We start from the raw sequence: 16,742 nt of genomic DNA on the forward strand, positions 1-16,742 counted from the left end.
ACAAAAGCACACATTGATTTTTTGATTGTTTGCTTTAATCTCGCGCTCTCTCTCTACCTCTAACATTCTCTACCCCTGACGGAGGAGATGTGAGCAGAGGGGCTGTTTGCACAGAGGCTGTTTGCTTAGAAGATACGGACGTTCCTCTAAAAAATGCCGCTTTATTGCGGTGCTTCGACAAACTTAAAAGCACGCGTATTGATTTTTTCATTGTTTGCTTTTCTTTGCGAGCGCTCGCTCTCTCTCTGAAATTCTCTGTTCCTGATGCAGACACTCCTTTGAGGAGTATATTTGCATTCTTTTAATTGTGAGAAAGAACTGTCATCTCTGTCTTGTCATGGAGCACAGGTTAAACTTTTGACTAAAGGGTGTTATTTCATGTCTAGAAGGCTCTAATAATGTTAACAGTGTGGGAGAGTTTATAAGGGCTTAAAATATATAAAAATAACTACACAAACATATGGTTTCTACTTCGCGGATTTTCATCTATCGCGGGGAGTTCTGGAACGCAACCCCCGCGATCGAGGAGGGATTACTGTATTGCCTTCCTACAAGTGATAAAAATTTGTGGTTTGTAATAAATGTATAAAAAGAAGTCAGTGATAGCGGATTCTCTGCTAACACTTTCAACAATACAATCCTTATTCAGCATCTGAGAAGTCAACACAAAAGGGACTGGAGTGAATAACGAGCTGTTTAAAGACCAAGGTGACCAGCAAGCTTAGTCTAACTCAGTCGCCTACTCTCTATCGGCCTCCAATAATGGCAGCACTTAAAAAACTCAACCTTATAATACTGACAGCAAGAACATCAAAGACTTACTGTGACAGCAATAACAGTGGAATTCGTAAGCCTGGACAACCAGCCATGTTCAGTTCTGGAAGATGTCACATTGTAGATCATTTATATTCATGATTCCATCTGCCACTGAGTGTTTGTTGACTGATTTATTTGTATAATTAATTAATCTACCAGGCATTAGCTATTGTGACTAAAATCCCTTTTATTAGCCTTTCAGTGAATGTGTAGGAAGATGGGAGGAAATGGATGCAGAGTTTTACCGACTTGGTATATTAATATAAATCATTATCAAGTGGATGTTGATTTGTTAGAAATTGTATTCAGCCCTCTTATTAAATTGTTAGGTAGAATGGTATGAGCCTATTTGTTAGACCTAAATAAAGTAATACTAATCACACATAATAAGCATTATGTGAATAGTCACTATACAGTTATGAATTATGTAACAGATATTATTATCATAATGATTTTTTTCTCTAAATTAAACAATGGTAGAAAGACACGTATTTCACAGATGACTGCAAATCTCAAACACATAACCTGCTTAGTGCCGGTGTCTCGATCACACAGACGCATTGGGAGCGAAAGACGACAACCGATAGATCCAAAGAAACTCCCCGCCAACAGAACTGCAGAATGCATGAAGAAATTGTCAATAAAGATAAAAACGATATTTGAGTCAGCAGCATCAGAGGTCAATCTTTATCTCTGTAAACCTCATATCACAAGAGATGCTGGGCCACTGGCTTTCTGGAGGACCAATGAAAGTCGTCATCCTTCCTGTGCCCTCCTTATACGAGTGGGGACAGCGAGGGTCTGTTCAGTACAGCAGCACAAGTCGTGGATGACAGGAGGACCAGACTGTCCTCAGAACATGCAGAGATGCTTATATTCTTAGATAAGAACCTGAAGCGTTCACCAAGACGGTCTCATTTTATTCTGGTCGTATTCGACGGCTACAAATATCTAACTAAACATTTTATTTTATTTGAAATGTGGAGTATGATTAAGACATATCTTTTATTTTGTTCAGCTTGTTTTTGTACCATTATATGTGCATTATGGGTAAATGTTCTTTGTGTATGTTGTAGCTTTTTATTATGGACTGTGAAGTTTATATATAGCTAGAAACACATTTATTATTATGATAAAACAGAAAACCATATTATTATTATTGATACCAGCAGATCCTAATGGAATGGAATGGATGATCAGTATCAGCACTAAAGACTGCAATCAGAGCCTTCCTACCCAATAATGTGTCTGAATTTGGGTTTTCTCTTCTTCATTGTAATGTATGTGATGATATTTACATGGACAAAAAATAAACATACAAATATATCCACTTGTGTTAGTGGACACAGTGTTTAGCTTAGCTGCTTTATTGTTCAAGTGTCCTGGGGTCAAATCCTGCCTACAGTTGTTCCACATAGGGGCTCTGAATGGCATTTTTGGTTATATTGGTTCTTCTCCTCATCCCCAAAAACATGCAGGTGAAGTGGAGTGGTGACTCCAAATTGACCCGATGTGACTGTGGGAGACTGAAGGGCCCAAGATCATCTCCAAGTGAAGATTTCACACCACTGCCAACTTGTCCAGGCCATGATGCCCAAGGAAGTTTAGGCTGAGAGCAGAACACAAGATGCTGACAGAAGACCCTGAGACCCCCAGAATGTCATCATGGCTCATACAGGTAGCTCTTGTCACTGTTAACGTCAAAGTGAACGAGATTACCATTAGAAAGATGAGGCACATATTAGGTGAGCACTGGCTTGAGCAAATTCACTCTTATTTAGTGCACAGGGGTAAGGATTTGATTCGTACTGATTTATTTCATTTTGAGGACATTTCTGCTTTAACTGCCACACAATTTAAGAAATATACATGTCTTTAACAAAATATGACTTTGGATATTTTCATTGAATGTAATATACTGTTGGCCTAACATACATCACAGCTTCAGTTAAACCTTCATGATGTTCAAGTTATGCGCTGAACACTTTAGATTTTTCTGTATTCACTCAAGTTTTTCTAATTTATCATTTGTTAGGTAACCTATTGTTTGTTATCATGGGCCCGAGCTGGTGCTCTATATCCAAGTTCGATTAACCGTGTTTTCCACTCTCATTTCAATCTTCTAAAAACATCAAATCACCCACCATTAGAATTTATAAATGTTCTCTTTCTTTTATATTTAATAACATTACTCACTTATTCCAACACTCCCAGGTGACTCTTCTCCTTCTCTCCCATTTTCCTTGGTGATTTTCTCTTCAGACTCTGATAACTCTGGTTTCAGTTCTACAGAATTCTTCTGCATAGCCAGTTGTCCCGTATTAGTGGACCAGGACTGTAAACTGGATGGAGATTCTTTACAGGCCTCTTTCTTGAAAATATCCTCAGTTTCATGCTTTTGAAGTTCAAGACCAACAGAGAAATCATTCAAATCCTCAGCTTTAATGGTAACAGTCACCCCCTTGCACTCCTCCTCCGCTTTAAAAACTGAAATTCTTTCTTCGTGATCCTCCAGCTTCACACGCACATCCTCTGGTGTGAGCTGCTCACAGTCCTCTTCTTTAATGTCCACCGTTCTTTCATCCACACCATCTTCTTTGGCACAGGCCATGCTCTGTGGGAATCTCTTCTCTCTCTTTAAGTGTCTGCCCTTCTCTTCTCAGATTCACTTCTCACATGGACAGCCCTGAGCTGGAGGCCATTAGACACCTCAGTGTATGGCCATGTGAAATGGGAAAGCCCTGTGAAAATATAAGTGTAGAATTAACTTCATAAAGTCAGTAAAAATAATCAGCACACTTCAGGGTCACAGTGCCCTCCATGAGGTTTGGGTCAAAGTCACATTTTTCTTGATTTCCTCCTCTGCCTCAACAGTTTAAAATTACAAATCAAACAATTCAGATGTGATCAAAGTGCACTGCAGACCTTCATTAAAGGGAATTTGCATACATTTCAGTGCCACCATGTAGATATGACAACACTTTATCTACACGGCACCATCATGTTTGGACACAGCAATGGCAGGTCTATTAAAGACGTCATATTTAGGGCTTTGTTGGATATCCTCGCTGGACTTGAACTGCACATCAGGAGCTTCATTCTGTTAAGTTGTTATATTCTATATCTTATATATGTGCTCCTATTTGTGGGATTACAGGACTGCATCGTGACTGGGAGTAGGACATTCGGGGTTTGAGGAGAGTGGGTTTGTAGGAGGTTACTCATGATGGTGTGTTTTATAGGAGAGAAGAATAAAAAGTGTGTGGCTAACATCAAAGGTGTTGTGTTGTTATTTAAGCTTAACATTCGTAGTAGAGGATGGCTGATAATTATAGAATCCTGCCTGCATTTGACAAGAGAAAGGCATACGAGAGCTGGAAAAATGAAGATTTAATATGGACACGGGTTACTGAGCTTAGAAATAAAAAACTCGCACTTGGGGTTGGACTGTCGCTTACAGGGAGAGCATTTAGATGTCAATTTGAGCAGAAGACCTGAACAAAGATGAAGGTGTGACTATTCTGATAGAAAGGCTTGATGTCGTGTTTAAAGGAGAAAAAGGATCGTATCTATGAGGATATTCAGATTGTACAAAGGGAGAGTGCAGGTTCTATGGTGGATAAGATAATCGATTTGGAGCAGAGATACTCCTGATGGGTAATTCCAAGTTAAATCATCACACTTTTGGAGCTCATCATTGCAGATTTTATCAAAAAACAAATTTTCGGGAGATGTTCATGAACTTATAAGGTAGCTTTAGTACAAAATTGGCCCATTTTAAAATATATGTTTTTTTTGCAATTGAGATTGTAATATTATAATCACTCATAATAAGGTTCAATTTTCATTTTTAGGACAGTATAATATTTTCACTAACTACAGAGCTGGAAAAGAAGTTTAAAACGACATGAAAACCATTTCTGTTCACTTATATTTAGATATATATAGCCAAAGTCATACTCAGGCACAGTGTTCAAGCTTTGTGAACTTAAATCTCCTTTATATTGTTGATCCAAGACACGTGCAATTTTATTTCCATGGGTCACTCAGATGACCAAATCAGCAGTCCAAGTCTCATTAAAATCTGTGATGATGAGGTCCCTAAGTGTGATGATGTGACATGGAGTGAACTGCCTGTGTAGATATAACATGGCTGTCCTGATGCTGTGTGACCTTTTAAGCTGCTGGACACGGAGTGTTTAGATACAAACCAAAGGCAGCTGGTATTAACAGCATGGATGGTACTTACTTTTGCTTAAATTGGAATTGGCGCTAATGAGAATATTTGTAGTAAAGTCAAGTCTGGTAACAATGGGCATTACTGTCACACGTAAAACTGACATTCATCCACCTACTGAGGCTAAAAGTGCAGGAAAACTGGAGGCTCAGAAAATGTCTGTGTGGTCTCACAGTCACAGCACTTCACTGGTACAATAAAGTAAAGGAGATCACGCTGAAGACAGGAGGAGAAGTTTCACAAGTTGATACCACAGTTTATTACTGGCTGGATGAAGATGGCACCGTGACTGGAATACTTGCATGCCATGTTGAAGATTTTATATGGATAGGGCCCTCTGATTTCTGTGATGTGGAAAACACAGAAAGAATAATGGAATTAACACATAAGAATGGATTTTAGATTTAAAAAGGGAAATGTGCAGAACTCAGAGACTGAAGGAGTGACTTTTACAAATCTTCCTAGTATATTAAAATGATTGAACACCATCCATCCATCCTCTTCCGCTTTTCCGAGGTCGGGTCGCGGGGGCAGCAGCTTAAGCAGAGAGGCCCAGACTTCCCTCTCCCCAGCCACTTCTTCCAGCTCTTCCGGGAGAATCCCAAAGGCGTTCCCAGGCCAGCCGGAGACATAGTCCCTCCAGCGTGTCCTGGGTCTTCCCGGGCCTCCTCCCGGTTGGGCGTGCCGGAACACCTCACCAGGGAGGCGTCCAGGAGGCATCCTGATCAGATGCCCGAGCCACCTCATCTGACTCCTCTCGATGCGGAGGAGCAGCGGCTCTACTCTGAGCCCCTCCCGGATGACTGAGCTTCTCACCCTATCTTTAAGGGAAAGCCCAGACACCCTGCGGAGGAAACTCATTTCAGCCGCTTGTATTCGCGATCTCGTTCTTTCGGTCACTACCTATAGCTCATGACCATAGGTGAGGGTAGGAGCGTAGATCGACTGCTAAATTGAGAGCTTTGCCTTACGGCTCAGCTCCTTTTCACCACGACAGACCGATGCAGAGCCGCATCACTGCGGATGCCGCACCGATCGCCTGTCGATCTCGCTCCATTCTTCCCTTACTCGTGATCAAGACCCCGAGATACTTGAACTCCTCCACTTGGGGCAGGATCTCTCCCCAACCCTGAGAGGGCACTCCACCCTTTTCCGGCTGAGGACCATGCTCTCGGATTTGGAGGTGCTGATTCTCATCCCAGCCGCTTCACACTCAGCTGCGAACCGATCCAGAGAGCTGAAGATCACGGCCTGATGAAGCAAACAGGACAACATCATCTGCAAAAGCAGTGACCCAATCCTGAGTCCACCAAACCGGACCCCTTCAACACCCTGGCTGCGCCTAGAAATTCTGTCCATAAAAGTTATGAACAGAATCGGTGACAAAGGGCAGCCCTGGCAGAGTCCAACTCTCACTGGAAGCGGGCTCGACTTACTGCGGCAATGCGGACCAAGCTCTGACACGGTTGTACAGAGACCGAACAGCTCTTATCAGGGGTCCGGTACCCCATACTCCCGAGCACCCCACAGGATTCCCGAGGGACACGGTCGAATGCCTTTTCCAAGTCCACAAAACACATGTAGACCGGTCGGGCAAACTCCCATGCACCCTCCAGGACTCTGCTAAGGGTGAAGAGCTGGTCCACTGTTCGCGACCAGGACGAAAACCACACTGTTCCTCCTGAATCCGAGGTTCGACTATCCGACGGACCCTCCTCTCCAGAACCCCCGAATAGACTTTTCCAGGGAGGCTGAGGAGTGTGATCCCTCTATAGTTGGAACACACCCTCCGGTCCCCCTTTTTAAAGAGGGGGACCACCACCCCGGTCTGCCAATCCAGAGGCACTGTCCCGATGTCCATGCGATGTTGCAGAGGCGTGTCAACCAAGACAGTCCTACAACATCCAGAGCCTTAAGGAACTCGGGGTATCTCATCCACCCGGGGCCCTGCCACCAAGGAGTTTTTGACCACCTCGGTGACTTCAGTCCCAGAGATGGGAGAGCCCACCTCAGAGTCCCCAGGCTCTGCTTCCTCATTGGAAGGCATGTTAGTGGGATTGAGGAGGTCTTCGAAGTACTCCTCCCACCGACCCTAGCGTCGAAGTGAGGTCAGCAGCGCACCATCCCCACCATATACGGTGTTGACACTGCACTGCTTCCCCCTCCTGAGACGCCAGACGGTGGACCAGAATCTCCTTGAAGCCGTCCAAAGTCGCTCTCCATGGCCTCTCCAAACTCCTCCCATGCCCGAGTTTTGCCTCAGCAACAACGAAGCAGCGTTCGCTTGGCCTGCCGGTACCTATCAGCTGCCTCCAGAGACCCACAGGACAAAAAAGTCCTATAGGACTCCTTCTTCAGCTTGACGGCATCCCTCACGCGGTGTCCACCAACGGGTTTGGGGATTGCCGCCCGACAGGCACCGACCACCTTGCGGCCACAGCTCCGGTCAGCTGCCTCAACAATAGAGGCACGGAACATGGCCCATTGGACTCAATGTCCCCACCTCCCTCGGGGCGTGGTTGAAGTTCTGCGGAGGTGGGAGTTGAAGCTACTTCTGACAGGGGACTCTGCCAGCCGTTCCCAGCAGACCCTCACAACACGTTTGGGCCTACCAGGTCTGACCGGCATCTTCCCCCACCATCGAAGCCAACTCACCACCAGGTGGTGATCAGTTGACAGCTCCGCCCCTCTCTTCACCCGAGTGTCCAAGACATATGGTCGCAAGTCCGACGACACGACCACAAAGTCTCTGTAGTCCTATCAGTCAGATACTATTTTGTAGTTTGTTGTTTTTCAAGCAAACGCAATTCTTTGTAGAAATTCAGTTGTGCCTCTATCTGTTTTTGTGTGTCTTTCCTGTATGTTTTCTTGTTAAAGGCATGTGAATTAGCTAGGTCCATGAGACAGAAATGTCAAAACTGATCAGAATCAGATACCCCAACTACGCTCGGATATCTAAGAAACACAAGCTTAACTGTAAGATTGAGGGCACAGCAATATCCTGGCGACTTCTACAAATCTGGACAACTTTCCTGCAAGTTTTGCCAGCACACCATAGACTGGACACAAAAAATATGCAATGACCGCGTTAAATCTAAAACCCATCTCAAGAACAAGGAGAAGTTAAGATCAATAGGTGATCACCTTCAGGTAACAACATGGAAGATGCCAGTTTGTGGAGGATTTTGTGGCCTTGTGTGCGGATTCAGACATATGGCTTGAAAAAATGTCGAAGATATGTCCTTTCTTTATTAAGCATTGTAAACAGGAAGGCGCGCTGCCAGAAATTGAGAGCAGTCTTCACCAAACTCATTGGCTGGTGTCTTTTAACAACATATGGAGGACGTTCTTCAAAAGACTTGTGGAAAGAAAAATGATGCTGTAGTTGATGACAACACAGATAGCCGAGATCTCCGTGTCCTCAACATAGTGATTGGAGAGTAAACATTTGGCTGTATGGTAATTATTTTATGTAGTCAGGTCTAATTGTATGGGATGTACTGTATTTACTGTAAATCATGTGACAAATTAAATGATATTTAACCGGTATTAAAAGAGATTCATGTAGAAGTGGTTATTAGTGAACGGCACTGGCTGTTCCCTTTTATAAATTAACAACGATGTTTCTGATTTAATAAACGTTTTGTCTTGTGTGACGAGGCCTGCGAGGTCCACATTTGACTTTTCTGTTATACACTGCACCCTACAAACCTGAACAGAAGAGACAACAAGCCCTTAAAAGCGGGTCTCTCTTTTTATTTCTATTTAATTCCCTGATTTAGCATCTTCCAGATGAGTTTGCTTTTGCTTTGTAATTAATTATTTTAAGATATGCAGTAGATGAAGCCTCAGATGTACAGCTTTTTAAGCTCCAGAGGTAATGATGCACATTTTCAATCTGTTAACATTTAAGGTTTAAGAATCATGAGTAGCAATTCACATAATTACAATTTCAGGTACTGAAGAGCAGGACTTTCTGCCAGATGTTATCTTTACGGAGAGCTGTAACTTCTCCACCAGCAGCACTTCAGTTCCTCCTCAACAAACAGCTGAATCTTCCTGACATTTGAGCAGAGCTGACAGACAATGCATCATACTGTCTGAAAGCAGACCAGGGGCCTCATGCATAACACCGAGCGTAGAATTCACTCTATAACATGACGTAAGCACAAAAGCTGAAATGTGCTTACGCACAAAAAAATCCAGATAAATAAATCTGCGCTTTCGCAAACTTCCATGTTCTTCCGCTACATAAATCCCGATCAGCATGAAAAGTAACGCACTTGCACGCGCCTGCTGTCCCGCCCCAACTCCTCCCAGAATTATGACTCTTTGAATATGCAAATCAATATAAATAGCCCTTAAGCTCAGCGTTCTGTGAAAAGACAATGGGGAAAAGCACGGGGGACAATATAAGAATTTTAGTGAATACCAAGTGGAGGCAAAGAAACACGTACTATTTGTTGGTTTAAACAGTGATATAAACAACAAAAGGAAGCTGATCGAGTGACATAGCGTGTTGGAGAAACTCGAAAGCTCAAGTTCACAAAGTCGCACTGTGCTCAAAATATAAAAGAAGTTGTCACATATCAAAGTTGCCGTGAAAAGGCGAGTTGTAGCCCACCGTCTGAGTGTCATATGAAAGCTTATTAGGGTACAGAGAAAAAAAAAGGCACACAGTGGGAAAAAAGCACAAAATGTCAACTTCAATCTCGACCTTTCCACTTTAATCACGTAGTTTATTTTGTCATTAAAGTAGAACATCATAAACTTCATCTTAAAATAGTTTAATTTATTAGTTTCTCAAATTCCATCATAACTAAAGTAGCACGTTAAATGCTTTGTTTTGTATTTGATCTTCTATGTGCTCTATGTGTGTGAATCACTACGTGCTTCTTAAACGGGCTTTCTCTTCCTCCGACAGGACACAGAATTCATTACATTCGTGATATTACAGCTCTCTGAATAACTAAAATACTGAGATGTATACGTGATATAATTTTCATGTTGATTGGAATGAAAGCATGTTATTAAGAACACGGTGGTGCAGTGATTGTTCATGTCTCACACAAGATGCTTGCTGCGCCATGTGCGACCTTCGATTAAATAATTTATTAGAGCAGTCCTGTCTCTTTCAAGTGTACTAACCTCCAATTCATGTCCTTACTTTTCTTTCTCCAAACACCCAATCGCCACACAGTCAGCTCTGTAATAGATGTTAAACCATCTGTAAGCTGAGAATGCCGATTCTTCAAAACTTTTAAAGAACATTGAAATATCTTCATAGTACGTGTTTAATTATTCTATCCAGCTATCCTTCCAGTGTCGCGTCAGCACAAGCAAGCATACAGCATGAGGCAGGAACAAAACATAAACTAGCTAGCCCTGCAGCACCATGTCCTCACATGTTTAATTATTAACAATGTAGCTTATTTAAATGAAGTTAAAGTTTTATCTGTATAATATAATAAACATATTTTTGCTGCATTTCATCTTAAAAATGATATCGTCATCAAATGTAAACATGCGCTTTATAAAGTGGTGCAGGTTGTGTAATATTATAACTGTATTGCAAGTTTACAGTGAGGTGATTCTACTTATACATACAAACAGTTCTACAAGGAGCACTTGGACTGATTGAATGCGTTTAGAGCTCATGGGATGAAACTCTTTCTGAACCACGAGGTCCGTACAGGAAAGGCTCTGAAGCATTTATCGTATGGAGGCAGTTCAAATAGACAGCATGGCTGAGGCAGTGTGTGATTAATGCTGTATACTGATAATTCTCTTTTTCAGCTTCTGTAGATCTTTGATTCCCCACTCAGACACAGTAATATAAATACTCCGAGCGGTGTAGTGAGACTAATATGGAAAAAGATGATCCGCTGTGGCAACTCCTAACGGGAGCAGCTGAAAGAAGAAGAAGGTGCAGTTAGAGTAACAATGCTAAAGCAGTTATGGTATTTGGAATACTATGGAAATTCCCTGGACCATTATATTGTTACTGGTTAGATATAATCAGATGCATTAAACTTATAAACAGTATGTGGTTAATTTCAGTGTATTTATAAAGCCGCATCAGGGATGTGGATCTAAATAAGAAAGATAAACTACACAGGAACAGTAGCACTGCTTTGACGCTGGGTGCCGCCAGTCGGCAAAACCGAGCAGAGAACTTGAGTACGACAAGGTATGAGGTACCGTGTTAGGTTTTATACATCATGATGTGAGCATGGAAACGTATGTACACAACATTTCTGTGCCTACGCACCATTTATACATGAGGCCCCAGGACATTTTCAAAGGGGTTATGCCTAATAGGGTGTCATAGCATCAGTTTGGTGGGAGAGACCTGGCAGCACTGCATCACTAGTGATGGGGGGAAATCTGCTTTCTTCAAGAAGCCTGTCAGGAAAAGGAGATGGGCGACCTTCTAGTCAGTGAAGGAGGTTGTGCTGACCAAGGCAGGCAGGAAACCCCAGGTGGAATAGCGGGCTCAAATCAGGATGGCACCTCTACAAAGAGGTCTCTCTGGCTGAGGACACATCAACTCAGGCTGTAACAAATATCCTAGATTACATAATCTAAAATGTGATGGAGGAGCAATAAAGGAATAGGAAGAGCATTGATGATTTGGCAAATTTAATGTAACATGTAGAAGAAGTTTTGGGAAATTAAAGTACTGATCCTTATAATATTGGCTTTAATAAATTGATTTTTCTTAAATATGAAGATAAAAATTCAATATTTTGCCCTGCCCTGTAGGTGGACGATGCTCTGGATGTCTGCCAACATCCAACTCTAGAGCTCCTCCACTCCTTCCCACTTAACTCAAACGAATATAAGTCAAGTAGACGCAGTTAAACAAGGCGAGTCATTAATGGCATCACCATCTTACAGACAGACCTCAATATGTGCGTCTTGGGAACTGCAGGTCTGACATTGTGTGCAGCAATACAGGGGTGCCGCAGGGGACTGTACTTTCTCCAGTCCTGTTCAGTCTATATACATCAGACTTCCAATATGACTCGGAGTCCTGCCACGTGCAAAAGTTCGCTGATGACACTGCTATTGTGGGCTGCATCAGGAGTGGACAGGAGGAGGAGTACAAAAAGTTAATCCAAGACTTTGTTAAATGGTGCGACTCAAACCACTTACACCTTAACACCAGCAAGACCAAGGAGCTGGTGGTGGATTTTAGGAGGCCTAGGCCCCTCATGGACCCTGTGATCATCAGAGGAGACTGTGCAGAGGGTGCAGACCTTTAAATATCTGGGAGTGCAGCTGGATGACAAATTGGACTGGACTGCCAATACTGATGCTCTGTGTAAGAAAGGTCAGAGCAGACTATACTTTTTGAGAAGGTTGGCATCCTTCAACATCTGCAGTAAGATGCTGCAGATGTTCTACCAGACGGTAGTGGCGAGTGCCCTCTTCTACGCGGTGGTGTGCTGAGGTGGCAGCATAAAGATGAAAGACGCCTCACGCCTGGACAAACTAGTTAAGAAGGCAGGCTGTATTGTAGGATTAAAGTTGGACAGTTTAACATCTGTGGCAGAGCGACGGGCATTAAGCAAACTCCTGTCAATCGTGAAGAATCCACTGCATCCACTGAATAGTGTCATCTCCAGACAGAGGAGTAGCTTCAGTGACAGACTTTTGTCACCGTCCTGCTCCACTGACAGACCGAGGAGATCGTTCCTCCCCCACACTATGCGACTCTTCAATTCCACCCGGGGGAGTAAATGCTAACATTAATTTTATTTTAATTTTATTCATTTTTATTACTATTTAATTTAATATTGTTTCTTTTTATCAGTATACTGCTGCTGGATTATGTGAATTTCCCCTTGGGATTAATAAAGTATCTATCTATCTAATAACACAAATAACATACTGGAATAGAAAGACAATCCTCCAGCAATAAACCTGAAATCAAACGTTAGCAGCTCCATTCTGACTCCACATCCTACCATGAAGTTTGATTACGATGTGAGTGTCCGACTAGAAGCTCTAAGAGCTCGTCTCCTAATCTTCATTTATCTTTGGCTCTCTAGTTTACAGTGGTGTGAAAAACTATTTGCCCCCTTCCTGATTTCTTATTCTTTTGCATGTTTGTCACACAAAATGTTTCTGATCATCAAACACATTTAACGATTAGTCAAATATAACACAAGTAAACACAAAATGCAGTTTTTAAATGATGGTTTTAATTATTTAGGGAGAAAAAAAAATCCAAACCTACATGGTCCTGTGTGAAAAAGTAATTGCCCCCTTGTTAAAAATCACCTACCTGTGGTGTATCACACCTGAGTTCAATTTCCTGATTACTGCCACACCTGTTTCAATCAAGAAATCACTTCAATAGGAGCTGCCTGACACAGAGAAGTAGACCAAAAGCACCTCAAAAGCTAGACATCATGCAAAGATCCAAAGAAATTCAGGAACAAATGAGAACAGAAGTAACTGAGATCTATCAGTCTGGTAAAGGTTATAAAGCCATTTCTAAAGCTTTGGGACTCCAGCGAACCACAGTGAGAGCCATTATCCACAAATGGCAAAAACATGGAACAGTGGTGAACCTTCCCAGGAGTGGCCGGCCGACCAAAATTACCCCAAGAGCGAGAGACGACTCATCCGAGAGGTCACAAAAGACCCCAGGACAACGTCTAAAGAACTGCAGGCCTCACTTGCCTCAATTAAGGTCAGTGTTCACGACTCCACCATAAGAAAGAGACTGGGCAAAAACGGCCTGCATGGCAGATTTCCAAGACGCAAACCACTGTTAAGTAAAAAGAACATTAGGGCTTGTCTCAATTTTGCTAAGAAACATCTCAATGATTGCCAAGACTTTTGGGAAAATACCTTGTGGACTGATGAGACAAAAGTTGAACCTTTTGGAAGGCAAATGTCCCGTTACATCTGGCGTAAAAGGAACACAGCATTTCAGAAAAAGAACATCATACCAACAGTAAAATATGGTGGTGGTAGTGTGATGGCCTCGGGTTGTTTTGCTGCTTCAGGACCTGGAAGGCTTGCTGTGATAGATGGAACCATGAATTCTACTGTCTACCAAAAAATCCTGAAGGAGAATGTCCGGCCATCTGTTCGTCAACTCAAGCTGAAGCGATCTTGGGTGCTGCAACAGGACAATGACCCAAAACACACCAGCAAATCCACCTCAAAATGAAGACTTTGGAGTGGCCTAGTCAAAGTCCTGACCTGAATCCAATTGAGATGCTATGGCATGACCTTAAAAGGCGCTTCATGCTAGAAAACCCTCAAATAAAGCTGAATGACAACAATTCTGCAAAGATGAGTGGGCCAAAATTCCTCCAGAGCGCTGAAAAGACTCATTGCAAGTTATCGCAAACGCTTGATTGCAGTTATTGCTGCTAAGGGTGGCCCAACCAGTTATTAGGTTCAGGGGGTAATTACTTTTTCACACAGGGCCATGTAGGTTTGGATTTTTTTTTCTCCCTAAATAATTAAAACCATCATTTAAAAACTGCATTTTGTGTTTACTTGTGTTATATTTGACTAATGGTTAAATGTGTTTGATGATCAGAAACATTTTGTGTGACAAACATGCAAAAGAATAAGAAATCAGGAAGGGGGCAAATAGTTTTTCACACCACTGTATATGTGGTGCTTGTGACCTGCAGGATGTTCTTTATCATGAATGATGTGAGCCGTCCAGTCCATCTTTTATTATTGCTGTGTTTGTAGAAATGATGGCATTGAGAAACACCTTCAGGCTTTGGGGTGTCACATCGAAAAAGTTCAGTTTAATAAAATAGACTACTGGAGAAATTACAATGTAAAACTGATAAATAGCGAAGGAAAACAACTGTAAAATATAAAACAGTAAAGCAGTGTGTCAGTACCACCGAAGCACTGAAATGACACACATGGACCAATAGAATATTTTTATATTGTTAACACATAAAAAATATGTTCTTGATCTGTGAAAAAATGGTAAGCAGAGCACAGAAAAACTGAAAGAAAATTGTATTCTACCTTCCATTTAGCACACCAAGCTATTAAAGAATAGTTGCTGTTTGCTGACGTGTCTGGTTTGCTCTGATACTGTCACGTGGTCACCAAGAATGGTCTCCTTAGACTTTCTCCTGTACTCAGATATGGGGATGGATATTTGAGGAGTAAACCGCAAGAAAACAATTATATTTTTATATTACATATAGTAAAGAATCATCATCATTAAAATCAAATTTAAAACATATTGAAAAATTATTTTAAAAGTGAAATTAAATAAATTGGACACCGCAGCTGCATGAATAAATAAAATCGAGTATATACTCAGGTAAAGCACCACTTCCGGTTAGCGGAAAGAGCCCAAAAGTTGATAGAAATCTACGGTCTGTACCAAATACTTGGATGCAAAACTTGGTTGACCAAACTGAAAGTGAACTCCAGTTATTGAGTTTACACAAACTCTGACACACACACACGCGCGCATCAGTCCGAAATGTTATTTTCGCACACATGGAGGTGTAAAACGTCGAGATTCATCAAAATTTTGAAATCGACTTTGTGGGGGATTCTACGGAAGCCGAGAGAGGACGTGCAATATCGTTGTTTTTTTTAAACTGTTTCCTTGAGATAACGGATTAATTTTATAGAGACCTCGATAAAACACGAGATCTTGTTTTCTCGACATTATGAAATAATTATATCTGACGTTTAATGTTTAGCTTATTGAAGCCACGTCCTGTTTGAAATGGCAGAAGAGCAGAACTGTATTGATCAGCGCGTCACATTTTTTCTCAATCAAGGGCTGAAATGTGTTTATACCTTAGTTTGGAAAATAATAACGTTAGTGTCCGCCATTTAAGAAGACGGTTAGCAAGGCTTCAGCTGTGCAGGCGCCCCAATGTAAGCGAGCCTGATGTCAGGAGCAAAGGGTGAGTTTGGTTTTCTCGAGATCGCGATAAAATTAGTCTGATACCTCGAGGAGACAATTTAAAAAATAATAATAACGATAATAGCCTACACGTCCTTTCTCGGCTTCCATAGGATTCCAATACTTAATCTATACAAGAAACTAAAAAGGTTTACACAGTCAGCGCTATCTGAAATTAATCTAATTATGATACTGTCTGGTGTATTTTAGCATACATTATTATAAACTGAGCACAGACTTTCTCCAAGAAAACAATTCTTAATAGGAAGTAACGTCATTGGGATGTAAAGAACTGGTTCACTTTAAAGTCCCTGCCATTTGGATTAACGCTTCTTCACATATTCCTCAAAACTGCATTGCTTCTCAAACACGCTTTACTTAAAGAAAATAAACTTCAAAAAGACTTCTACTTCAAAGTCATGTGGCTACGTAATCTACTCTCATTTTAAAAGAATTTTGCACACTTTAAACTAACAGAATATTTTCCCAATCGCCCCTAATTTCCAAAGCCCTGCACTCGCAGTAAATGCCGTCTGTCGGTCTGCCCCCCACCCCCCGTGGCCCATTCTCAGCCCCCCATGACTGACCCCCTGCTCACCACTTTAAACAATGAGGACAGACAGTTGAGCTCCAGCCCATAATAGTCGAGTCGCGGCTCTGCAGCTTTCACATTTTGTATTTTTATGGCTTTATGTGGTCCGACACAAACAGCCTGATTGGCTTGAGTCCTGATCTTCATTTAACACGAACATCTCTAGTAAGCTA

At 41.9% G+C, this 16,742-nt stretch overlaps 2 protein-coding genes across 7 annotated transcripts in view; one reads left to right on the forward strand and one right to left on the reverse strand.

Annotated features, from left to right (window-relative positions):
- Positions 1-16,742, forward strand: part of LOC120528477 (zinc finger protein 502-like) — a 691,287-nt gene that overhangs the window by 485,705 nt on the left and 188,840 nt on the right. The window lies entirely within an intron of this gene.
- The window catches only part of LOC120528471 (zinc finger protein 391-like), a 102,842-nt gene that overhangs the window by 2,096 nt on the left and 84,004 nt on the right, over positions 1-16,742 (reverse strand). For all 6 annotated transcript variants that reach the window (XM_039752638.1, XM_039752640.1, XM_039752636.1 and 3 more), the window contains one exon: positions 3,013-3,557. In XM_039752638.1, coding sequence (XP_039608572.1) covers positions 3,013-3,427 — 415 coding nt within the window. In that variant the 5' untranslated portion in view covers positions 3,428-3,557. The remainder of the gene's footprint in view (positions 1-3,012; positions 3,558-16,742) is intronic.

Source organism: Polypterus senegalus, chromosome 4 (genome assembly GCF_016835505.1).
Source record: "Polypterus senegalus isolate Bchr_013 chromosome 4, ASM1683550v1, whole genome shotgun sequence".
NCBI lineage: Eukaryota > Metazoa > Chordata > Cladistia > Polypteriformes > Polypteridae > Polypterus > Polypterus senegalus.